The sequence below is a fragment of the Pristis pectinata genome, chromosome 6 (genome assembly GCF_009764475.1).
Source record: "Pristis pectinata isolate sPriPec2 chromosome 6, sPriPec2.1.pri, whole genome shotgun sequence".
NCBI lineage: Eukaryota > Metazoa > Chordata > Chondrichthyes > Rhinopristiformes > Pristidae > Pristis > Pristis pectinata.
This window is the reverse complement of record NC_067410.1, coordinates 6401473-6429005: the sequence shown is the minus strand read 5'-3', so window position 1 is coordinate 6429005 and position 27533 is coordinate 6401473. Positions and strand designations below refer to the sequence as shown.

At 40.6% G+C, this 27533-nt stretch overlaps 1 protein-coding gene across 13 annotated transcripts in view; it reads left to right on the top strand.

Annotated features, from left to right (window-relative positions):
- The window catches only part of LOC127571716 (histone H1, gonadal-like), a 59856-nt gene that overhangs the window by 10029 nt on the left and 22294 nt on the right, over positions 1–27533 (top strand). For 8 of the 13 annotated variants that reach the window (XM_052018352.1, XM_052018341.1, XM_052018342.1 and 5 more), the window contains exons 5-7: positions 15796–15876; positions 20622–20702; positions 26717–26797. In XM_052018352.1, the coding sequence (XP_051874312.1) occupies positions 15796–15876; positions 20622–20702; positions 26717–26797 (243 nt within the window). The remainder of the gene's footprint in view (positions 1–15795; positions 15877–20621; positions 20703–26716; positions 26798–27533) is intronic. The other 5 variants (XM_052018350.1, XM_052018344.1, XM_052018345.1 and 2 more) reach the window with 4 other exon arrangements.

The following is a 27533-nucleotide window of genomic DNA, read 5'->3' as shown; positions in this document are numbered from 1 at the left end:
CCAAAAATCTTCTGTAGGTGTATAAAACATAAACAGGTGGTAAGAGACACAAGAGATTCTGCAGATACTGGAATTTGGAGCAAAGTGGTAGGAGTCAGTGGAACTGATTAGGGACCTATTTGTGAAGCAGAGGCCACGATTGAAGTATTAATGACAAAGTTGCTGCCGTGGTCACAGTAAAAGAGTAAAATGATGAGGAGGTGCTAGAAAGACTGGTTTACTTAAAGTACATATCACCAGACAGATGGGACATGTTCTAGGTTGCTGAGGAAAGGAAGCGTGAAATTGTGGATATCTAATCATAATCTTCCAGGCATCCTAAGATGGTGCCAGAGGATTGGAGACTTCCAAATATTACATCTGTTTTCTGATTCAAGAAAAACTCAGCAACTGCAGAACTGCAGGCCAACTCGGAAAATTTTTAGAAAATGATATATGGGGACAGAATTAACAGTCACTTGGATAAGTAGAAATTAATTAATGGGCACTAACACAGATTTGTAAAGATCAAATAACTAAAGAGATAAAAGACTGGATTTGCAAAAGGCTTCAGATTAAGCACCATATGATAGACATTCCAGCAAGATTGAAGGTCATGGAATAAAAGGGGCTTCATAGAAAAGAATATGGTTTAGGAACAGAAAACTGAAAGTCATGGTGAACATTTGTTTATTGGCCTGGAAGAGGGTAGATCATGGCGTGACTTTGGGTTGATTCTGGGACCGTCGTTTTACCTAGTGTATTATAATCACTTGGATTTGGGTGTGCAGGGAACAACTTCAAAATGTGCAGTCAACTCAAGATTCAGGACCGTAGTGAACAATGGAGATGTTCATGATGGACTTCAAAAAAGCATAGACAGACTGATGTGATGGGTGAGCAAATGGAAATCGAAATTTAACCAAGTGTGAAATGATACATTTTGACAAGAAGGACAAGGATCTGCAATATAATATAAAGGGTACAATTCTAAGCATAGTGCAGGACAGAAAGACCTGGGTATGTATGTGCATAAGGATGCTTGAAGATAACAAGGCGGGTTGAAAAATCAATTAATAAAACATACAGGATTCTGAGCTTCATAAATAGAGGCAAAGAACACAAAAATGAGGAAGCTATAATAAAGTTTTATAAAACACTAGTTAGCTCTAACTGGAGTACAACATCCAAATGCAGGGTGTAAGGTAGATTTATTAGACTGGTTTCATGAATAAGGAACTAAGGTTAAAAGGAAAGGCCGAAGAAGCTAGGTTCGTTCCCATTGGAGTGCAGTAGATTGAAGGAAATGTGATAAAAATATTCAAAATAAAGAACTACACAGAACAGATGAAGGGAAACTGTTCCCACGACTGGTAAGGTCACGAACCCAAGACAACATAGTTAAGATGACAGCCAAAGGATCAATGGCAATCTGAAGAAAAGTTCCCAATGCAGTGAGTGATCAGCATCTGGATAGCATTGCCTGAGAGGACGGTGCAAGAAGATTCAGTTGTGGTTCGCTAACGGGAATTTAATCAGTAATTGAAAGAAAGAACTGTGGGAAAAAGGCAAAGATCTAGCCACACAGCTCTTGCAGAGGTCCAGCACAAGCCCAATGGTCCAAGTGACTGACTTTGGTGCTGGTACCATTCCGTGATGATTTTATGGTCTGATATGGTTAATGGAAACTTTCAGATGGTGCCAACAGAAATCGTCTCTTTTGCAGTTTTACTTTAAAGTATATATTTGGGCACAGGAAGTAAGGAAAGACTGCATTTTTTCACATCTTGTCAGAATCTCCCAGCTAACTTTATGGTTGATGTGCAATTGTAAGGCAGATAAAAATCGAAAAGAATTTCTGCACAATTTGCAAGCACTTAACATTTCATCTGATTGGTGGTACCTCTGCCAGTGCAGCATCCAATCAGTCCTGCAGTTTAGTTTCAGACCACATTATGCAGTCAAGTCCTGAGAAATGACTTGAATTTACAACAAGGCAAGAGTGTTGGCATTGGATCAAATTGAGTACAGGCAATCATACTTTGTACAGTGAAAGCCCAAGGTTTTTATGTAAGAATGGCTTTAACAACTTAGCAATCCTGGGACCAGTTCCTTATAATGGAAATAAACATCTGGGACTGGAACCCACGACTTCCATAATTTTCCATCCAATATCCAGTAAATTCAATATTATATAGCAATCCCAAAAATGAATGTTATACAGAATACATGGCACAAGACAATCTCCATTATGAATCTTGCAAGAGGCAGTCCATCATAGAAATATTTTTTACTTTACAGAAAAAAAAAATAGATTTGAGTCAGGAAACAACAGCTTGAACCCCAAAATGGAGCCTCAATACACAAAAACACAGAGAGGAAATGAACTGCTGGTAAATCCTACTTGTTCAATGCAATATTTTCCAACCTATTGAGAAGCCAACCAACATCTTCGGATGACTCAACAGGATAGATACATGGAGGATGTTTGCCCTGGTTGAGGAATCTAAAGTTAGGCTTCACAGTCTCGAAAGGACTAGGCCCTTTAAGACTGAGATGAGGAGAAACTTCTTCACGCAGAGAGTAGAGAATCTTTGAAATTATCTGCTCAGACGGCTGGGGATGCTCAATTAATGAATTTATTCAAACCAGAGATAAATAACTTCTGAATATTAAGGAAATCTAGGGATATGGAGTCAGTGCTGAAAAATGGCATTGAGGTAGAATGCCAGCCGTGATCTTGATGAATGATGGATCAGGCATGAAGGACCACATGGCCAATCCCTGCTCCTATTTTTTATGTTCTAATGTTAATTAGGTCACCAAATGAAAAGGCAAATGCAGATGTTTTTTTCTCCTTACATTACTTAATATACTTGATTTTAATTTATATCACTGAACTGTTTTGGTAAAAGTATTTTAAATGTATTTACTTAAGATAAGGTAAGATTTCTTTATTAGTCACATGTACATCGAAACACACAGTGAAATGCATCTTTTGCGTAGAGTGTTCTGGGGGCAGCCCGCAAGTGTCGCCACGCTTCTGGCGCCAACATAGCATGCCCACAACTTCCTAACCCGTACGTCTTTGGAATGTGGGAGGAAACCGGAGCACCCAGAGGAAACCCACGCAGACACGGAGAGAATGTACAAACTCCTTACAGACAGCGGCAGGAATTGAACCCGGGTCGCTGGCGCTGTAATAGCGTTACACTAACCACTACACTACCGTGCCTGCCCTCTACACAGGAACAGGCCCTTCAGCCCATGATGCCAAATTAAACTAATCCCATCTGCCTACACATAATCCATATCCCTCCATTCCTGGCAGGTTCATGTGCCTGTTTGCCTCTTAAATGTCACTACCCCACTGGCAACACATTCCAGGCACCTATCACTCTCTGTGTAAAAATAAGACAAGATAAGATTTCTTTATTAGTCACATGTACATCGAAACACACAGTGAAATGCATCTTTCGCGTAGCATGTTGTGGGGACAGCCCGCAAGCGTCGCCACGCTTCCGGCGCCAACATAGCATGCCCACAACTTCCTAACCCGTACGTCTTTGGAATGTGGGAGGAAACCGGAGCACCCGGAGGAAACCCACGCAGACACGGGGAGAACGTACAAACTCCTTACAGACAGCAGTGGGAATTGAACCCAGGTCACTGGTGCTGTAAAGCGTTACGCTAACCGCAACGTTTTAATAAAAACAACTTGCCTCGTATATCTCCTTTAGACTTTCCCCATTTCACCTTAAAACCTATGCCCTCTGGTATTTGACATTTCCACCCTGGGAAAAAGACTCTATCTACCCTATCAATACCTCTCATAATTTTATAAACTTCTATCAGGTTTATCCTCAGTCTCTGACACACCAGAAAAAAATAATCAAATTTTACCCAACCTCTTCTTATAACTAATATCCTCTAATCCAGACAACATCCCGGTGAACCTATTCTGCACCCTCTCCAAAGCCTCCACATCCTTCCTGTAATGGGGCGACCAGAACTGCACACAGTACTCCAAATGTGGCCTGACCAAAGTTTTATACAGCTGTAACATGACTTCCCAACTTCTATACTCAATGCCCCAACCAATGCAGGCAAGCATGCCGTACTGTTGCCATTTTCAGGGAGCTATGGACCTGCATCCCAAGATCCCTCTGTACATCAAAGCTCCTAAGGGTCCTGCCATTTACTGTATACTTTCCCTTTACATTTGAGTTCTCAAAGTGCAACACCTCGCAATTGTCCGGATTAAACACCATCTGCCATTTCTTTGCCCATATCTCCAACTGATCTATATCCTGGTATATCCTTTGACAAACTTCTTCACCATCCACACCTCCACCAATTGTTGTGTCATCTGCAAGCTTACTAATCAGCCCAGCTACATTTTCATCCAAATCATTTATATCTCTCTCTCTCTCTCGCAAACAACAAAGGTCCCAGCACTGATCTTTGTCGAACACCACTGGTCATAGACCTTCAGTCAGAGAAACACCCCTACACCTTTAGTCTTCTGTGGCCAAGCCAAAATTGAATCCAATCTACCAAGTCACAGTGGATCCCTTGTGTCTTAATCTTCTGGATCAGCCTACTATGATAGACCTCGTCAATGCCTCCATGAATTCCTTGTAGAGAACATCCTCTGCCCTACTCACATTAATTATTAAAACTCAGTTAGTTTTGTAAGAAGTGAACTGCTCCACGGAAAGCCATACTGAGTATCCCTAATGAAAAGAATTACCTCCTAATAGCTAATCTATTTCGTCTTTACATAACATTAGATCTTGACTCCCTGGTCTTCCTTAAATGATAAAGCAAATGAAATCTAATTTATTTGCTATCTGATGTTATCTTCAATCAAGCCGTCTCTAACTCTACACTTTATTGAAGTGTAGAGACTCTGCAGTTTGAATCCATCTCGGTAACAATCATCTTTTGGAGTTGGAATTCATTTTAAGGCCTTCTTCTGCATATTTTCCAACGTTACAATATTACTTCCCATATGATGAGACCAAGATTGGCAGAATATTCTAACTGAGACCTAACCCAGAATTAAATGTTTTGTTTTATCAAGTAGTGTCTGTATATATCCCAGCTCCCTGCCTACTCTAACTGTTGGTACACTGTACATTCAAAAATAATTTTGGTGACTTGTGCACTAGAATTCAGATCTCCAAAGGTCCATTACTTCTCCAAGCTTTGGTTCTTTCCCTGAAGGGTAGGTGTTTACATTATTCAGGACTGTTACTTGGTTGTTCAATGCAGTGGTCCATATTCAAGATTCCTGCTACCCACATAGCCATCACGTAGTGTAGCGGTTAGTGTAACACTATTATAGCACCAGCGACCCAGGTTCAATTCTCGCCGCTGTTTGTAAGGAGTTTGTACGTTCTCCCCGTGTGTCTGCGTGGGTTTCCTCCGGATGCTCCGGTTTCCTCCCACATTCCAAAGACGTACGGGTTAGGAGTTGTGGGCATGCTATGTTGGTGCCGGAAGAGTGGCGACATTTGTGGACTGCCCCCAGCACACTCTCACTAACGCAAAAAGATGCATTTCACTGTGTGTTTCAATGTACATGTGACTAATAAATAAATATCTTCTTATTAATGCCATTTGTCTGTTATGGTCTCAATTTCCCTGCACATTCAGATCAAGATTTACAAGATGGCGCTCGACCATAACAGTCCTGATTCTCACACCTATCTTGGTATCTGCTTAACTGCAGATCCTTCCTCTCCAGCACCCATAAATGTACCTATATTGGAAATAGAAAATACTTTTTGAACACTGATTCTTGCAGAACTACAGTGCTCTCCAGTCTTTAATCAGATCCACATCCATATAATTTACACTAGAGACTGCTGGATTTTCTTTCAATTTATTCAACCGTAGGTAATGGATGTGGCTGGCAATGCAAGAATTTATTGTCCATCCCTGATTGCCCTTGAACTGAGGAGGCAGTTAAGAGTCACCCTCACTGGTTGGTCTGGAGTCACTTATTGGTCAGACTGAGTAGGAATGCCAGACGTCTCTCCTTGCAGGAGATTAATGAACAGACTAGTTTTCATGCCAGTTCAGAGGTTTTCATGGTCATTGTTACTGAGACTAGCTGTTTTGAAAAATTCTAGATTGATTTAATTACTCTAAATGTCTTGCTGGGATTCAACCACACAGTGGAATCAACGGTCTAGAATTCTAACTGCTAATTCAGTAACAACCATCACACCACCATTCCCCATCTCAATCCACTGCAGTATTAAGCATTTTTAATTCGTTAAAAATTGCTTGCGTCTTATTTACCTTTTTACGTGAACAATCAAATATCTTTCCTTCTTCTGCTGCTTTTTATTTTGATTATGTGGTTGCTTTTAATTTGTTCCTAACTTTTTTTCCATTGACCTTCCCTACTTTTGCAAGACTTGGTCTCCTGTTTAGACATTCCGTACCTTTCATTCCATCAGCCAGTAGAAACTATAAAATGTGGTAATTGTTACCAAGGTACCACTCTGATATGAACATAAGGTTAGAAAGAAAAGCAAGGTTAGGCTATACTGGCCCTTGAGTCTGCTCTGACATTCAATAAGATCATTACTGATCCTGTATTTTCCTGTCCAATCCCCATATCCCTTGATTCCCTTGTATTCAAGATGAAAAACAGGAAGATGCTGGAGGAACTCAGCAGGCCAGGCAGCATCTGTGGAGAAAAGCAGGCGGTCAACATTTTGTGTCAGGACCCTTCTCCAGGACAGGTCTTGAAGTAGGGTCCTGACCGATGCTGCCTGGCTGCTGAGTTCCTCCAACATCATAGTGTTTTTCATCCAGATTCCAGCATCTGCAGTCCTTTATTTCTCTCCGCTTGTGTTCAGTCTCAGTACAGAGTGTATTCAATGATTTAGCATGTACCGTCCCTGAGGGGACAGAATTCCAAAGATCCAGAGGCCTTTGGATAAAGAAATTTCTCATCATCTCAGTCCTAAATAGTTGACCTCTTGTGCTGAGCCTAGGTTACAGCAGTTTATGAAAGACAAATGGCCCCCAAACATTTCGGAAGAAAGGCATGCAAATAATAAAAGATAGTGTGCTACATGAATCTGGAAATTAATTAGCTTCACTGCACCAGCATATGTAGTATAATACTGTATTGATTTTAATCTGGAGTCTATGAACCTGCTTGTATCTACTGCAGTGATAACATCAATATCAGTACCAAGAAGTCAATGTTTTGTGATTCACTCATCAGTTGCTTCTGTCACTCCTCTTTGCGATGTACATGCATCATGCTACACTAAGTGTAGGTAGTGTCGGGAATGTTGGGGAACACAGGGAACTGCTAGAACTTGTTTTTACAACTGTTGAATACTTTTTTGCATGTGTGCATACACCTCATCATACTCATTTATATACATTACAGTGGTTTCCTCTTTATCAAAGGGTGATTCACATAATTACAATATTTAAAGATTTAATTTATTCAAAACGTTTCAGTCCTGTTGTGCTATTGATTTCTTGAGTTGAAGATGTCACTTCTTGACACCAGTTTTGTGTTGTTTCTTCCATAATCTTCACCAGAGCAACTTTAGGAACCACAAACTTCTGATATTCTTTTGCAGCAATCACGAGATTTACATGTGTACGTCTGATTACACCTTCCATTTTGGCTAGGCATCTCTTTATATCACACACTTCAATTGTCGCTCCAACGTATCATTTATGATTGTCAGATTTGCTTGGTTGTATTAAAATGTAAACTCTATCAAATTGGTAAACTATCTCTTTTTACGAGCACTAATTTCATTTCTGCTTCAATTGTGTCTCTTCCACTCTTGCATAATGAACCGGTAGATTTTTGGATATTGAGGCAGTCAAGGGATGTGGGGTTAGTGCAGGGAAGTGACACTGAGGTTAGTAGATTGGGCATGACCTGATTGAATGGTGGCGCAGGCACGAGAGGCCAAATGGCCAAGTCCTGCTTCTTTTCCTTACATTCAGTCAAGATTTGCTCAATGGCGTTCTGATTCTTTCAGCATTAGTTAATCATGTAGTGTCTAACTGTTGTAGAATTTGCTGTTCTGTGATTAAGTTAGAAGTCTACCAATTGATGTCTCGTTATCAATTTTTAGCATTATAACACTGTTAAAACTTCTTCAGCCCTTTTTTTATAATTGTCATAAAGTCACACTACTTATGCTGGATGATATGGTGCAATAAATTTGTGCTTAATACCATTTTGTTTCATATAACTTCCAAATATATATATAAATAATCAAACTGAGGCTTCTTGTCTAAGACTAACTCTTCTGGTGAACCATGATACAAGAAAATGGACCTCAGTTTTTCATAAGTACACTCCTTTGTATTATAGGATCTGTCACGTTTCACCTCAATCCATTTGAGTCCGTATGTTTCAGTACTAAGAAGCATCAATCCCCTTCTCAAAATAATCAATGTGTACTTTCTGTAAAGGTCACATTGTCTATTTCCAACTCTGCTGGTTAGATATGCAATTCTAAAAGAAAGTACATTTCTCTACTAATTCTTCAAGGTCTCTGTCAATTCCAGGTCAAGATATAAAACCCTGACTATTGTCTTCATGCTCTTAATTCAAAAATGTTCAATATGAAGTTATTTGAAAATTTATCTTCTCAGTACACTTGATGTGGCAATTCTTCTGTCCCCATTAACACAGCCTTGTCAACAAGTCATATTGTTGGCGTCTTCATCTGGACATTTGACTGATTCAGTCTATCCTTTTAATGATTTTTCACTGACCTGTTTTAGAATTGCATTCCTCTGTGCCTTCTTGCTGATTCTTCATGCTGTAACTGGGAAGTAACTTGTGCTACTTTCAATGTAAAACTCATGCTTTTAGATCCTGTGTCTGATTCCTCATATGACAATACATCTGCAATTCCATTTTGTTTGGAGCTTCTGTGTTTATATTGAGACTAGAGGATAGCCCATCTTTACAAACTCTACACAATCATTGTCAGTATTACTAATTTAAGACCAAAAGTTGCTAATGAAGGTTTATGATCTGTAGTTAAGGTAAAAGGTCTGCCCAATAGGAATTGATGAAACCTTTCATACTGCAATGATAATTCCTAATGGCTCTTTATCAATTTGAGCAAAGTTCCTCTCACTCTTTGTCAATGTAAATGATGCAAATCTAATTGCTTTCTCTTGAGCATCATCTGTTGCATGACTAATTTCAGCTCCTGCTCCATAATTGAAAGCTTCACACACTTTTCAATGTATATTATAGTGAACTAGTAAAGACACATTTCCCATACTCTTTTTTAGATATGTCATTTGTCTCTTGCTGTTCTTTCCTTCAATTCCATTTCTCACCTTCTTTCATTTATTGATGAAATGGCATTAGTACTGTTGCAAGATCTGCCAATAGGCTACCATAGTACTGCACATACAGAACTGTCCTAACTTCAATCTATGCCCCCTAGTATTCAACATTTTCACCCTGGGAAAAAGACCTATCTATGCCTCTCATAATTTGATATACTTCTATCAGGTTGCCCCTAAATCTCCACTGAAAATAATCCAAGATTTGCTCAACCTCTACAGCGAATACATTCCAATCCAAGCAACATCCCGAGAACCTCTTCTGCACTCTCTCTAAAGCATCCACATACTTCCTATCCTTACCTTGTAATCTGCAAGAATCATTCCTGAACTTTACTGTACATTTTCCCAATAATACGCCCAAGAGTAGTTTTGTAGATCCATGCTGTATAGTTCTCTGCAGTTAAACTTCGATTTTTGGAGCCAATCCTTGCCCAATGCCATTTGATTAGAACGCCAGTTACAATTTTTAGTAATTCTATTTGATGTCTTTATGATATACTGAATATTTCATTCAGCCTACAACCTTCAATATTTTGCCTGAATGCTGTATTCTTCATCAGTGGGTCTTGGCAGAACTTATTTAAATAGGTAGAAAGAGAGGATGTCCTGGAGGGATCATCTACTGAGTCAGTGTGGGTGGAAGTCAGAAACAGGAAGGGAGCGATCACTCTATTGGGAGTATTCCACAGAACCCCCAATAGCAGCGAGACACCGAAGAGCAGATTGGAGAGCAGATTTTGGAAAGGTGTAAGAATAACAGGGTTGTTGTCATGGGTGATTTCAACTTCCCTAACATTGATTGGCACCTCCTTAGTGGAAAGGGGATAGATCGGGCAGAGTTTGTTAGGTGTGTCCAGGAAGGATTCCTGACACAGTATGTGAAAAGGCCAACTAGAGGAGAGGCCATTCTGGACCTGATAATAGCAATGAGCCTGAACAGGTTTCAGATCTCTCGGTGGGAGAGCATTTTGGAGATAGTGACCATAACTCCTTGACCTTTACCATAGCCTTGGAGAGGGATAGGAGCAGATAATATGGGAAAGTATTTAACTGGGGGAGGGGGAATTATGATGCTATTCGGCAGGAACTTGGGAGTGTAAATTGGGAACCGATGTTCTTGGGGAAGTGCACAGTGGAAATGTGGGGGTTGTTTAGGGAGTACTTGAATGGGGTTCTGGATAGGTTTGTCCCTTTGAGGCAGGGTAAGGACGGTAGAGTGAAGAAACTGTGGTTGACAAGAGACGCAGAACATCTTGTCAAGAGGAAGAAAGAAGCTTACCTGAGGTTTAGAAAGCATGGATCAGACAGGACTCTGGAGAGTTACAAGGTAACCAGGAGGGAGCTTAAGAATGGACTTGGGAGAGCTAGAAGGGAGCATGAGAAGTCCTTGGCGAGTAGGATCAAGGAAAACCCCAAGGCGTTCTACACGTATGTGAAGAATAGGAGGATGACTAGAGTGAGGGTAGGACCGATCAGGGATAAAAGCGGAAACATGTGCCTGGAGTCGGAAGAGGTGGGGGAGGTCCTTAATGAATACTTTGCTTCAGTATTCATCAGTGAGAGAGACCTTGACGATTTTGAGGATGGTGTACGACAGGCTGATATGCTGGGGCATGTTGACATGAAGAAAGAGGATGTGCTGGAACTTTTGAAAAACATTAGGATAGATAAGTCACCGGGGCCGGACGGGATATATCCAAGGTTATTATGGGAAGCGAGGGGAGAGATTGCTGCACTTTTGGCGATGATCTTTGCATCCTCACTGGCCACAGGAGTAGTGCCAGATGATTGGAGGGTGGCAAATTTTGTTCCTTTGTTTAAGAAAGGGAGTACGGATAACCCTGGGAATTACAGACCAGTGAGTCTTACTTCAGTGGTGGACAAATTACTGGAGAAGATTCTCAGATACAGGATTTATGGGCATTTAGAGAAGCATAGGCTGATTAGGGACAGTCAGCAAGGCTTTGTGAGGGACACGTCGTGCCTCAGGAGCCTGATTGAATTCTTTGAGGATGTGACAAAGCACATTGATGAAGGTAGAGCAGTGGATGTGGTGTACATGGATTTTAGTAAGGCGTTTGATAAGGTTCCTCATGGAAGTCTCATTCAGAAAGTCAGGAAGCATGGGATCTAGGGAAACTTGGCTGTGTGGATTCAGAATTGGCTCGGTCACAGAAGACAGAGGGTGGTGGTAGATGGAGCATATTCTGCTTGGATGTCGGTGACCAGTGGTGTTCCACAGGGATCTGTTCTGGGACCCCTGCTCTTTGTGATTTTTGTAAATGACTTGGATGAGGGTATTGAACGGTGGGTTAGTAAGTTTGCTGATGATATAAAGTTTGGTGGTGTTGTGGATAGTGTAGAAGGTTGCTTTAGATTACAACAGGATATTGATAGAATGCAGACCTGCGCTGAGAAGTGTGAAGTGATGCTCTTCTGGAGATCAAATTTGAAGGAAGAATACAAGGATAATGGCAGGACTCTTAGCAGTGTGAAGGAACAGAGGGATCTCGGGGTCCACGTCCATAGATTCCTCAAGGTTGCTGCGCAGGTTGAGAGGGTTGTTCACAAGATCACAAGATCACAAGACAAGGGAGCAGAAGCAGGCCATTCGGCCCATCGAGTCTGCTCCAAGGAAAAGGGAAAAAGAAATGGGGTGGGAAAAAAAGAGAGAGAGAAAAAAAAACTATTCTAATCCCATTTGCCAGCCTTATCCCCATATCCCTTGATACCCTGACTATTTAGATATCTGTCTATCTCCTCCTTGAACACCCCCACTGATCTGGCCTCCACTGCTGTGCGTGGCAAGGAGTTCCACAATTTCACCACCCTCTGGGTAAAGAAACTTCTCCTCATCTCTGTCTTGAAACTGTACCCTCTAATTCTAAGATTGTGCCCTCTGGTCCTGGACACGCCCACCAAGGGAAACAGCCTAGCCACATCTACTCTATCCTTACCTGTCAACATTTTAAATGTCGCTACGAGGTCCCCTCTCATCCTTCTGTACTCCAGCGAGTACAGTCCAAGAGCCGACAAACGCTCATCATACTTAAGCCCTTTCATTCCTGGAATCATTCCCTTTCATTCCTGGAATAAGAAGGCATATGGTGTGTTGGTCTTCATTAGTCGGATATTGAGTTCAAGAGCCGCGAGGTGATGTTGCAGCTCTATAGAACTCTGGTTAGAACACACTTGGAGTATTGTGTTCAGTTCTGGTTGCCTCATTATAGGAAGGATGGGGAAGCTTTAGAGAGGGTGCAGAGCAGATTTACCAGGATGCTACCTGGATTGGAGAGCATGTCTTATGAGGATAGGTTGAGTGAGCTCGGGCTTTTCTCTTTGGAGAGAAGGAGGATGAGAGATGACTTGATAGAGGTGTACAAGATGATAAGAGGCATAGATCAAGTGGACAGTCAGAGATTTTGTCCCTGGGCAAAAATGGCTAACATGAGGGGGCATAATTTTAAGGTGATTAGAGGAAGATATAAGGGGGATGTCAGGGGTAATTCTTTTTTTACATAGAGAATGGTGGATGCGTGGAACACACTGCTGGCAGAGGTTGTGGGGGCAGATGCATTCGGGATATTCAAGAGACTCTTAGATAGACACATGAATGATAGAGAAGTGGAGGGCTATGTGGGAGGGAAGAGTTAGACAGATATTAGAGCAGGATAAAATGTCGGCACAACATTGTGAGCTGAAGGGCCTGTACTGTGCTGTAATGTTCTGTGTAATGTTTCCCATAATTGAACAATCTGCTTTCCACCATTGGTATTAAAGACATAAATGTTTTGTAAGCTTGATTCCCCATTGTTCTCATTGGCTTTACCACTGTGTAGACTTTCTCCCTGCAGCTTTTTGCTGTGAAAACTTTCCTTCTGTGAAGAAATCATATTACTGGAGATGCTTTAATTAATCACCTTGGCTTTAGATTTGAATGCTGAGGATATGTGTCCTTTTTTCTGACAATTAAAATGTTTTATAATTTTAAATTGACATGCGTGCAGTGGATTACATCTGCAACAATAATTTGTACCTATTACTCTGGTTATGGCTGACTATACTAATCAGACAAATTGACGGGATTTGGATTTTCATTGGAACTCTAGGCTTTGCTACCATTTTGATAGTAAAGTTATACTTTGCACTGGATCAAAATCTTTGACTGCAAGAAATTGCAGGGAGTTGTGAATTGGAATTGGTTTATTATTGTCACATGTACCAAGGTGCAGTGAATAACTTGTCTTCATACAGATCAATTCATTACATATTGCATCAAGGTAGTACAACATAAAACAGTAACAGAATGCAGAATAAAGTGTATCAGCTACAGAGAAAGTGCGGTGCAAGGTCATAATGAGGTAGATTGTGAGGTCAAGAGTCAAGACTGCAGCCTTGTACATCATGAAAACCAGCACCCCCTCATTGATTCTGTCTATACCTCCCGCTGTCTCAGGAAAGCAGCTGACATGATTAGGACCCCTTCCACCCTGGTCATTCTCTCTCTCCTCCCTCCCATCGAGCAGAAGATACAAAAGCTTGAGGACACATACACCCAGGCTCAAGGACAGCTTCTATCCCACTGTTATAAGACTCTTGAACGGACCTCTTAGATGATAAAGATGAACTCTGGATCTCTCAATCTACCTTGTCATGGCCCTTGCACTTTATTTGTCTACCTGCACTGCACTTTCGTTGTAACTGTAACACCATATTATGCATTGTTTTTTTTGTCCCTTTATACCACTCAATGTACGAAATGATCTGACTGGATGGCATGCAAACTAGTTTTTCACTGCATCTCCATACATGTGACAATAATAAATCAATTATCAGTTACCAATTACCAATGCCATTTTCAGAGATGTTGCAGATTTACTTGCATGTGAGATTCTGTGTATTTAATAACTTTGAATGAATTTGCTCATTGATCACACCACAAACAATCACACAGTGCAAGATCTTAAAAAACATTGAAGCTGTAGTGTTGAGATAGATCCTTCAATATAATCATCTGATTGTTGTCAGTCTCACTTGACCTAAACCTGGGCAAATTATTTATTCAACCTCCAACTACTTCTGGACACACTGCATCATTCATTTACATACATGATATTCACACACAGTTATAAGTGTAGACATATTGGCTGTGCTATTATACTCCCTTTGGGTTTCCTGAACATATGTGGGCCTCATCTACAGGTCACAAGAAAGTGTCCCACTTGTCACAGATCTGTCACTTGCACATCTCAAACTCTGCCATCGTTAAAGTGGGAAGGTCTACTCCATCCCCTACCTCTTCCACCTGCCTTTGGGAAGTGGGGTTAATACTGACCTCAGTAAACCTAGATTTCAATGCAATAAACTTGAGTGACTGAACTGCAAGTAAAAGAAAAGAATTCGTGAAAAATAATTGATAGAATGAAAGGTCTTTAAAGGCAAGTTGTAAAGGTTTTATATTATTTGTAGGAGGCAAATCTATAACACAAAGTGGATAAATATTTTCTTTGGTCACTAATGCTGAAGCTAGATATGTACAAGTAATTCTGTTCCACAGACGTAAGAGACTGCTAGAATCTGGAGCAGCAGTCTGCTGGAGGAACCCATTGGCAACACACACAAAATGCTGGAGGAATTCAGCAGGTCAGGCAGCAACTATGGAGAGAAATAAACGGTCGATATTTTGGGTCGAGATCCTTCATCAGGGTCCAAGGAAGAAGAACCTGCTGTAATCAGAAGAAAAATGGATTAATTCGATGATGAAGGATCTCGACCCGAAATGTCGACTTGTGTTTAAAACTGTGTAGATTTTCTCTCTGTGGCTTCTTGCTGCAAAGAATTCAGATTACTAGATTTGCTTTAATTAACTAGCTTTAGACTTGCTGACATATGTGTCCTTTTATTTTGATAAACTATTGTACCATTTTAAATTGACATACATTTGGTGGATAACTTCCACTATATCTGTAACAACATTTTGCACCAGTCACATGATTGTAGCTGATCCTATTGATGGGCTTTGGATTCTGCATTGTGCCTCCATGACTATAAAGTGAAATTACATTGGTATCTGCAGACAGTTCCCATTTCACTGCTAGATTTCCTCAATGTATGGTTGAATGGGAGTCTGATGTAAAGGTTACAATAAAGTGTCCCACCACTCCTAGATAGGTCACTCACACAGCTTGAAGCCTGCTGTAGTAAAGAGCTTCTCTGTCCTCTACCTCTCCCACCTGCCATTGGGATATAGGGTTAACCTTGACCACAGTGAGTCTGGATTTCAATGCAATTAGTCTGAGAGGGTAGAATGTGGTTCAGGTTGGTTTACTGGAGTTAAGAAGCAAGGAGAATGAATGACTCATTGTAGCATTGAAAATGCTCAGATTTGTTTTGTTTCTATCACTTACTGCAAATAAGTTTAGAGAATATTTTGCTTTATTGTAGAGATGCCAGTGACCAAGAAGCGCCCTGAAAAGAAACAAGAAGCAAAACCCAACCAGCCGGTCCAGGAAACTACAAGTGCAAGTAAGTGATTTGTAGCTCCTCTGCAAGTGAAAACGCTTCTGTCATTAATCTTAAAGACCAGAGCTAGCTCCTGCTCAAGATAGCAGACACGTTAACAGATTTCGAGAGAAGATAGCTGATTCAAAACCTCATTACACTTTTACAAGAATGGCTATCTGTTGAAATAGTTTAGGAGCCTAATGATGCCACTGGCCAGGGGTTCAGCAGAAGTGGGGACAGAAACGTAATCACAGAATCATGGAACAGTACAGCACAATACAGGCCCTTCGGCCCACAATGTTGTGCCGACCTTTAAACCTCACCTAAGACTATCTAACCCCTTCCTCCCACATATCCCTCTATTTTAAATTCCTCCATATGCTTATCTAGTAATGTCTTGAATTTGACCAATGAAACTTAACATGTCTTAAAGTATAACCGTTATTATGCAGTAAAATAGAGCAGAGTGTCTGTACACAGTGAGTTCCCACAAGTAGCATGGAGAGAATAATCAGATCAGATGAAGAATTAGTTTCTTATGACATTAATTTAAATGGTACTGAAAATTTGATGATTGTTTCTTTGAGATGGGGGTATGACAGACCAGTAACTGCTCTCAGCATAGGAACATAATAACACAAGAACAGGCCCTTTGGCCTACCATGTTCCAAACATGATGTCAAATTAAACTAATCCCATCTGCCTGCACATGGTCTGTATCCGTCTATTCCCTGCCTGTTCATCTGTCTGTCTAAATACCCATTAAATGTTGCTTGAGTATCTGCTTCTACCACATCCTTTGGTAGCATGTTCCAGGAACCTATCATTCTCTGTGTAAAAACTTGCCCTGCAAATCTCCTTTAAACTTTCCCGCTCTCAGCTTAAAGCTATGCCCTCTGATTTTGACATTGCTGCTTTTGGGAAATAGACTCCATCTACCGTGTCTATGTCTTTCATAATTTTACATACTTCCGTCATGTTGCCGATGCTCCAGAGAAAACAGTCCAAGTTTGTCCAACCTCTCCTTATAACTAATACACCCCATTCCAAACCACATCCCTGTGCTCCTCTTCCACACCCTTTCCAAAGCCTTCACATCCTTCCTATAGAGCGTCAATCAGAACTGTGCACAATATTCCAATGTGGCCTAACCAAAGTTTTATACAGCTGCAACATGACTTTTGTACTCAACACTCTGCTTGATGAAGGCAAGGCCTTATGCCTTCTTTACCACCCTATCTACTTGTGTTGCCATTTTTCAGGGAGCTGTGCACCCTATGATTCCTCTGCACATCAGTGCTTCTGAAGATCCTGCCCTTTACTATAAACTTTATTCTTACACTTGACCTCCCAAAGTGCAACACCTCACACTTGTCGGGATTAGACACCATCTGCCATTTTTCTGTCCAAGTTTCAACTGATCTATCTCTTGCTGTATCCTTTCACTGCCTTCCCAACATGTTCCAGGCTTCTACCATTCTTTATGCAAAAAAAACTTGCCTCACACATCTCCTTTAAACTTTTCCTCCCTCACTTTAAAATCTATGCCCTCTAGTATCTGATGTTTTCACTCTGGGAAAAACACTCTGACTATTTGCCCTATCTACGCCTCTCATTTCTATCAGGTTACCCCTAAGCCTCCTTTGACAACAATCCAAGATTTGCTCAACCTCTCCTTACAGCTAATACATTCCAATCCAGGCAACATCTTGGTGAACCTCTTCTGCACTCTCTCCAAAACCTCCACATACTTCCTATCCTTACCTTGTAATCTGTAAGAATCATTATCACCTTGAACTTTACTGTACATTTTACCAATAATATGCCCAAGAATGGTTTTGTGGATCCATGCTATAGTTCTCTGCAGTGAAGCTTCGATTTTTGGAGCCAATCCTTGCCCGATTCCGTTTGATTAGAATGCCAGTTACAATCTTTAGTAATTCTATCTAATGTCTTTGTAATGTATTGAGTATTTCATTCAGCCGACAACCTTCAATATTTTGCCTGAATGCTATATCATCAGTGGTTCTTGGCCGAACTTATTTAATTAGGTAATGTTTCCCATAGTTGAACAATCTGCTTTCCACCATTGGCACTGAAGGCATAAATATTTTGTAAGCTCAATTCCTCATTGTTCTCATTGGCTTTACCACTGTGTAGACTTTCTCTCTGCAGCTTTTTGCTATGAGAACTTTCCTTCTGTGAAGAAATCATATTACTGAAGATACTTTAATTAATCACCTTGGCTTTAGATTTGAATGCTGATGATATGTGTCCTTCTGTCAATTAAAATGTTTTATAATTTTAAATTGACATACATGCAGTGGATTACATCTGCAATGATAATTTGTACCAATTCCTCTGGTTATGGCTGACTATACTAATCAGACAAATTGATGGGATTTGGATTTTCATTGGAGTCATTAAAATGGTAGCAAAGCCTAGAGTTAAGTTGTACTTCGCACTGGATGAAAATCTTTGACTGCAAGAAATTGCCGAGAGTTATGAATTGGAATTGGTTTATTATTGTCACATGTACCAGGGTACAGTGAATAACTTGCCTTGTATACAATTCATACAGATCAATGCATTGAAGTGGTAAAAGGTAAAACAATAACAGAATGCAGAATAAAGTGTAATAGCTATAGAGAAAGTGCAGTGCAGGTGGACAATAAGGTGCAAGGTCATGATGAGGTAGATTGTGAGGTCAAGAGTCAAGACTGCAGCCTTGTACATCATGAAAACCAGCCTCCCCTCCATTGATTCTACACCTCCTGCTGCCTCGGGAAAGCGCCCAACATAATCAGGACCTGTCGCACCCTGGTCATTCTTTCTCTCCTTCCTCCCATCAAGTGGAAGGTACGAAAGCTTGAGAACATGTATCACCGGGCTCAAGGACACTTTCTATCCTGCTGTATAAGACTCTTGAACGGAACTCTTGTACAATAAAGACAAACACTTGATCTCTTAATCTACCTTGTCATGACCCTTGCACTTTATTTGTCTACCTGCACTGCACTTTCTTTGTAACTGTAACACCATATTCTGCATTCTGTTCTTTTGTACTGCCTCAATGTATGGAAGGATCAGTCTGGATGGCATGCAAGCAAAAGCTTCTCACTGCATTTCAGTACATGTGACAATAATAAATCAATTACCAATGCCATCTTCAGAGATGTTGCAGTTTTAGTTGCATGTGAGATTCTGTGTATTTAATAACTTTGATTGAATTTGCTCATTGATTAAACCACAAACCACAGTGCATGATCTTAAAAAAAATTGAAGCTGTAGTGTTGAGATAGATCCTACAATATAATCATCTGATTGTTGTCAGTCTCACTTGACCTAAACCTGGGCAAATTATTTATTCAACCTCCAACTACTTCTGGACACATATGCATATACATCATCACTGCATCATTCATTTACATGCATGATATTCACATGAATATGTGAATCATAGAAATATTGGCTGTGCTATTATACTCCCTTTGGGTTTCCTGAACATATGTGGGCCTGATCTACAGGTCACAAGAAAGTGTCCCACTTGTCACAGATCTGTCACTTGCACATCTCAAACTCTGCCATCGTTAAAGTGGGAAGGTCTACTCCATCCCCTACCTCTTCCACCTGCCTTTGGGAAGTGGGGTTAATACTGACTTCAGTAAACCTAGATTTCAATGCAATAAACTTGAGTGACTGAACTGCAAGGAAAAGAAAAGAATTCGTGAAAAATGAGTGATAGAATGAAAGGTCTTTAAAGGCAAGTTGAAAAAGTTTTATATTATTTGTAGGAGGCAAATCTACAACACAAAGTGGATAAATATTTTCTTTGGTCACTAATGCTAAAGCCAGATATGTAGAAGTAATTCTGTTTCACAGACGTAAGAGACTGCTCGAATCTGGAGCAACAGTCTGCTGGAGGAACCCATTGGCAACACACACAAAATGCTGGAGGAACTCAGCAGGTCAGGCAGCAACTATGGAGAGAAATAAACGGTCGATGTTTCGGGTCAAGATCCTTCATCAGGGTCCAAGGAAGAACCTGCTGCAATCAGAAGAAAAATGGATTAATTCGATGATGAAGGATCTCGACCCGAAATGTCGACTTGTGTTTAAAACTGTGTAGATTTTCTCTCTGTGGCTTCTTGCTGCAAAGAATTCAGATTACTAGATTTGCTTTAATTAACTAGCTTTAGACTTGCTGAGATATGCGTCCTTTCATTCTGACAAACTATTTTACCATTTTAAATTGACATACATTTGGTGGATAACTTCCACTATATCTGTAACAACATTTTGCACCAGTCACATGATTGTAGCTGATCCTATTGATGGGCTTTGGATTCTGCATTGTGCCTCCATGACTATAAAGTGAAATTACATTGGTATCTGCAGACAGTTCCCATTTCACTGCTAGATTTCCTCAATGTATGGTTGAATTGGAGTCTGATGTAAAGGTTACAATAAAGTGTCCCACCACTCCTAGATAGGTCACTCACACAGCTTGAAGCCTGCTGTAGTAAAGAGCTTCTCTGTCCTCTACCTCTCCCACCTGCCATTGGGATATAGGGTTAACCTTGACCACAGTGAATCTGGATTTCAATGCAATTAGTCTGAGAGGGTAGAATGTGGTTCAGGTTGGTTTACTGGAGTTAAGAAGCAAGGAGAATGAATGACTCATTGTAGCATTGAAAATGCTCAGATCTGTTTTGTTTCTATCATTTACTGCAAATAAGTTTAGAGAATATTTTGCTTTATTGTAGAGATGCCAGTGACCAAGAAGCGCCCTGAAAAGAAACAAGAAGCAAAACCCAACCAGCCGGTCCAGGAAACTACAAGTGCAAGTAAGTGATTTGTAGCTCCTCTGCAAGTGAAAACACTTCTGTCATTAATCTTAAAGACCAGAGCTAGCTCCTGCTCAAGATAGCAGACACGTTAACAGATTTCGAGAGAAGATAGCTGATTCAAAACCTCATTACACTTTTACAAGAATGGCTATCTGTTGAAATAGTTTAGGCGCCTAATGATGCCACTGGGCAGGGGTTCAGCAGAAGTGGGGACAGAAACGTAATCACAGAATCATGGAACAGTACAGTACAATAGAGGCCCTTCGGCCCACAATGTTGTGCCGACCTTTAAACCTCGCCTAAGACGATCTAACCTCTTCCTCCCAGATATCCCTCCATTTTAAATTCCTCCATATGCTTATCTTGCAATCTCTTGAATTTGACCAATGAAACAACATGTCTTAAAGTATAACCGTTATCGTGCAGTAAAATAGAGCAGAGTGTCCGTACACAGTGAGTTCCCACAAGTAGCATGGAGAGAATAATCAGATCAGATGAAGAATTAGTTTCTTATGACATTAATTTAAATGGTACTGAAAATTTGATGATTGTTTCTTTGAGATGGGGGTATGACAGACCAGTAACTGCTCTCAGTATAGGAACATAATAACACAAGAACAGGCCCTTTGGCCTACCATGTTCCAAACATGATGTCAAATTAAACTAATCCCATCTGCCTGCACATGGTCTGTATCCCTCTATTCCTTGCCTGTTCATCTGTCTGTCTAAATACCCATTAAATGTTGCTTGAGTATCTGCTTCTACCACATCCTTTGGTAGCATGTTCCAGGAACCTATCATTCTCTGTGTAAAAACTTGCCCTGCAAATCTCCTTTAAACTTTCCCCCTCTCAGCTTAAAGCTATGCCCTCTGATTTTGACATTGCTGCTTTTGGGAAATAGACTCCATCTACCGTGTCTATGTCTTTCATAATTTTACATACTTCCGTCATGTTGCCGATGCTCCAGAGAAAACAGTCCAAGTTTGTCCAACCTCTCCTTATAACTAATACACCCCATTCCAAACCACATCCCTGTGCTCCTCTTCCACACCCTTTCCAAAGCCTTCACATCCTTCCTATAGAGCGTCAACCAGAACTGTGCACAATATTCCAATGTGGACTAACCATAGTTTTATACAGCTGCAACATGATTTCCTGACTTTTGTACTCAACACTCTGCTTGATGAAGGCAAGGCCTTATGCCTTCTTTACCACCCTATCTACTTGTGTTGCCATTTTTCAGGGAGCTGTGCACCCTATGATTCCTCTGCACATCAGTGCTTCTGAAGATCCTGCCCTTTACTATAAACTTTATTCTTACACTTGACCTCCCAAAGTGCAACACCTCACACTTGTCGGGATTAGACACCATCTGCCATTTTTCTGTCCAAGTTTCAACTGATATATCTCTTGCTCTATCGTTTCACAGCCTTCCCAATGATCCACAATTCCACCAATTTTTGTGTTATCTGCTAATTTACTAATTGGACACCTACATTTTCTGCCAAATCATGAATATATATTACAAACAACAAAGGTCCCAGCGCTTATCCTTGTGGATCACCACTGGCCACAGTGTTCCAAGTTAGTAAGTCTTATCCAATAAAATCTTCTTCATTTTCCCTACCATAGAGAGGGTGTAGAGGAGATTTCCAAGGATGCTGCCTGGAATGCGGAGCATGCCTTATGAAAGCAGGTTGAGGGAACTTGGCCTTTTCTCCTTGGAGCGACAGAGGATGAGGGGGGACCTGATAGAGGTTTATAAGATGACGAGAGGCATTGATTGGGTAGATAGTCAGAGGCTTTTCCCCAAGGCTGAAATGGTTGCCAGAAGAGGACATAGGTTTAAGGTGCTGGGGAGTAGGTATAGAAGAGATGTCAGGGGTAAGTTTTTTACTCAGAGAGTGGTGAGTGCGTGGAATGGGCTGCCGGTAACGGTGGTGGAGGTGGAAACGATAGGGTCTTTTAAGAAACTTTTGGATAGGTACATGGAGCTGAGAAAAATAGAGGGCTGTAGGTAAGCCTAGTAATTTCTGAGGTAGGGACATGTTTGGTACAGCTTTGTGGGCCGAAGGGCCTGAATTGTGCTGTAGGTTTTCTATGTTCTATGTTCTGATGTAAGGGTCACAGACCTATAAAGTCCTAGTTTGTCCTTGTTAACCTTCTTAAACACAGGGATAACATTGGATGTTCTCCAGTCTTCTGGCACCAAGCCCGTGGCTAAAGAGGATACAAAGATCTCTGTCAGGGCCCCAGCCGTCCCCTTCCTTTCCCCCCTCAATATCCTTGGGTAGATCCCATTAGACCCTGGGAACATCCCTCCTAATGATTTTTAAGACACTCTACACCTCCTCAATATCAATTTGCCCTCGAATATCAACAACCTATCCTCTCCACCATCCATATCCTTCTTGGTGAATACCAATGCAAAGCACTCATTAAGGACCTCACCCCCTTCACCTCACCAGGCTAGGCTCATTCCCCAATGTAAAGTCTAGTACGGCTCCATCCCGAGCTGGAGTATCTACATTTTGTTTCAAGAAACCTTCCCGGATGCACCAAACAAATTCTGCTCCATTTAAGCCCCTAGCCGTAAGGTAGCTCCAGTCAATTTTGGGGAAGTTAAATTCACCCAGTACAATAACTTTGTTGTTTTTATATCTTTCCATGATCTGCCTGCATATCTGTTCCTCTAGCTCACATTAGCTATTAGATGGCCTCTATAATAACCACATTATAGTGATTGTACCTTTCTTATTCCTGAGTTCTACCCATATGGCTGTGCTGGACGAACCCTCCAAGATGTCCTCTCCTAATGCAGCAGTGACATTCTCCTTAAACAGTAATGGAACTCCCTCACCTCTCTCACTTCCCTCTCTGTCACGTCAAAAACACCTACCCCCTGATACATTAAGCAGTCCTTCTCTCAACTAAGTTTCTGTAATATATACAATGTCATTGTTCTTTATCAATTTGAGCAAAGTGTCACTCACTCTTTCTCAATGTAAATGATACAAATCTAATTGCTTTCTCTTGAGCATCGTCAGCTGCGTGACTAATTTGAGCTCCTACTCGATAATTGGAAGCTTCACACTCTTTTCAATGTACATTGTTTGATTTTTGGAGCCAATCCTTGCCCGATGCCATTTGATTAGAATGCCAGTTACAATCTTTAGTAATTCTATCTACTGTCTTTGTGATGTATTGAATATTTCATTCAGCCTATAGCCTTCAATATTTGCCTGAATGCTATATCCTTCATCAGTGGTTCTTGGCCGAACTTATTTAAATAGGTAATGTTTCCCATAGTTGAACAATCTGCTTTCCACCATTGACACTGAAGGCATAAATATTTTGTAAGCTCAATTCCTCATTGTTCTCATTGGCTTTACCACTGTGTAGACTTTCTCTCTGCAGCTTTTTGCTATGAGAACTTTCCTTCTGTGAAGAAATCATATTACTGAAGATACTTTAATTAATCACCTTGGCTTTAGATTTGAATGCTGATGATATGTGTCCTTCTGTCAATTAAAATGTTTTATAATTTTAAATTGACATACATGCAGTGGATTACATCTGCAATGATAATTTGTACCAATTACTCTGGTTATGGCTGACTATACTAATCAGACAAATTGATGGGATTTGGATTTTCATTGGAGCTATTAAAATGGTAGCAAAGCCTAGAGTTAAGTTGTACTTCGCACTGGATGAAAATCTTTGACTGCAAGAAATTGCCGAGAGTTATGAATTGGAATTGGTTTATTATTGTCACATGTACCAGGGTACAGTGAATAACTTGCCTTGTATACAATTCATACAGATCAATGCATTGAAGTGGTAAAAGGTAAAACAATAATAGAATGCAGAATAAAGTGTAACAGCTATAGAGAAAGTGCAGTGCAGGTGGATAATAAGGTGCAAGGTCATGATGAGGTAGATTGTGAGGTCAAGAGTCAAGACTGCAGCCTTGTACATCATGAAAACCAGCCTCCCCTCCATTGATTCTACACCTCCTGCTGCCTCGGGAAAGCGCCCAACATAATCAGGACTTGTCGCACCCTGGTCATTCTGTCTCTCCTTCCTCCCATCAAGCGTAAGGTACGAAAGCTTGAGAACACGTATCACCGGGCTCAAGGACACTTTCTATCCTGCTGTATAAGACTCTTGAATGGAACTCTTGTACAATAAAGACAAACTCTTGATCTCTTAATCTACCTTGTCATGACCCTTGCACTTTATTTGTCTACCTGCACTGCACTTTCTTTGTAACTGTAACACCATATTCTGCATTCTGTTCTTTTGTACTGCCTCAATGTATGGAAGGATCAGTCTGGATGGCATGCAAGCAAAAACTTCTCACTGCATTTCAGTACATGTGACAATAATAAATCAATTACCAATGCCATCTTCAGAGATGTTGCAGTTTTAGTTGCATGTGAGATTCTGTGTATTTAATAACTTTGATTGAATTTGCTCATTGATTAAACCACAAACCACAGTGCATGACCTCAAAAAAACATTGAAGCTCTAGTGTTGAGATAGATCCTTCAATATAATCATCTGATTGTTGTCAGTCTCACTTGACCTAAACCTGGGCAAATTATTTATTCAACCTCCAACTACTTCTGGACACATATGCATATACATCATCACTGCATCATTCATTTACATGCATGATATTCACATGAATATGTGAATCATAGAAATATTGGCTGTGCTATTATACTCCCTTTGGGTTTCCTGAACATATGTGGGCCTGATCTACAGGTCACAAGAAAGTGTCCCACTTGTCACAGATCTGTCACTTGCACATCTCAAACTCTGCCATCGTTAAAGTGGGAAGGTCTACTCCATTCCCTACCCTCTTCCACCTGCCTTTGTGAAGTGGAGTTAATACTGACCTCAGTAAACCTAGATTTCAATGCAATAAACTTGAGTGACTGCACTGCAAGTAAAAGAAAAGAATTCGTGAAAAATGAGTGATAGAATGAAAGGTCTTTAAAGGCAAGTTGAAAAAGTTTTATATTATTTGTAGGAGGCAAATCTACAACACAAAGTGGATAAATATTTTCTTTGGTCACTAATGCTAAAGCTAGATATGTAGAAGTAATTCTGTTTCACAGACGTAAGAGACTGCTAGAATCTGGAGCAACAGTCTGCTGGAGGAACCCATTGGCAACACACACAAAATGCTGGAGGAACTCAGCAGGTCAGGCAGCAACTATGGAGAGAAATAAACGGTCGATGTTTCGGGTCAAGATCCTTCATCAGGGTCCAAGGAAGAACCTGCTGCAATCAGAAGAAAAATGGATTAATTCGATGATGAAGGATCTCGACCCGAAATGTCGACTTGTGTTTAAAACTGTGTAGATTTTCTCTCTGTGGCTTCTTGCTGCAAAGAATTCAGATTACTAGATTTGCTTTAATTAACTAGCTTTAGACTTGCTGAGATATGCGTCCTTTCATTCTGACAAACTATTTTACCATTTTAAATTGACATACATTTGGTGGATAACTTCCACTATATCTGTAACAACATTTTGCACCAGTCACATGATTGTAGCTGATCCTATTGATGGGCTTTGGATTCTGCATTGTGCCTCCATGACTATAAAGTGAAATTACATTGGTATCTGCAGACAGTTCCCATTTCACTGCTAGATTTCCTCAATGTATGGTTGAATTGGAGTCTGATGTAAAGGTTACAATAAAGTGTCCCACCACTCCTAGATAGGTCACTCACACAGCTTGAAGCCTGCTGTAGTAAAGAGCTTCTCTGTCCTCTACCTCTCCCACCTGCCATTGGGATATAGGGTTAACCTTGACCACAGTGAATCTGGATTTCAATGCAATTAGTCTGAGAGGGTAGAATGTGGTTCAGGTTGGTTTACTGCAGTTCAAAAGCAAGGAGAATGAATAACTCATTGTAGCATTGAAAATGCTCTGATCTGTTTTGTTTCTATCACTTACTGCAAATAAGTTTAGAGAATATTTTGCTTTATTGTAGAGATGCCAGTGACCAAGAAGCGCCCCAAAAAGAAACAAGAAGCAAAACCCAACCAGCCGGTCCAGGAAACTACAAGTGCAAGTAAGTGATTTGTAGCTCCTCTGCAAGTGAAAGCGCTTCTGTCATTAATCTTAAAGACCAGAGCTAGCTCCTGCTCAAGATAGCAGACACGTTAACAGATTTCGAGAGAAGATAGCTGATTCAAAACCTCATTACACTTTTACAAGAATGGCTATCTGTTGAAATAGTTTAGGAGCCTAATGATGCTACTGGGCAGGGGTTCAGCAGAAGTGGGGACAGAAACGTAATCACAGAATCATGGAACAGTACAGCACAATAGAGGCCCTTCGGCCCACAATGTTGTGGTGACCTTTAATCCTCGCCTAAGACTATCTAACCCCTTCCTCCCACATATCCCTCTATTTTAAATTCCTCCATATGCTTATCTAGTAATGTCTTGAATTTGACCAATGAAACTTAACATGTCTTAAAGTATAACCGTTATTATGCAGTAAAATAGAGCAGAGTGTCTGTACACAGTGAGTCCTCACAAGTAGCATGGAGAGAATAATCGGATCAGATGAAGAATTAGTTTCTTATGACATTAATTTAAATGGTACTGAAAATTTGATGATTGTTTCTTTGAGATGGGGGTATGACAGACCAGTAACTGCTCTCAGCATAGGAACATAATAACACAAGAACAGGCCCTTTGGCCTACCATGTTCCAAACATGATGTCAAATTAAACTAATCCCATCTGCCTGCACATGGTCTGTATCCGTCTATTCCCTGCTTGTTCATCTGTCTGTCTAAAT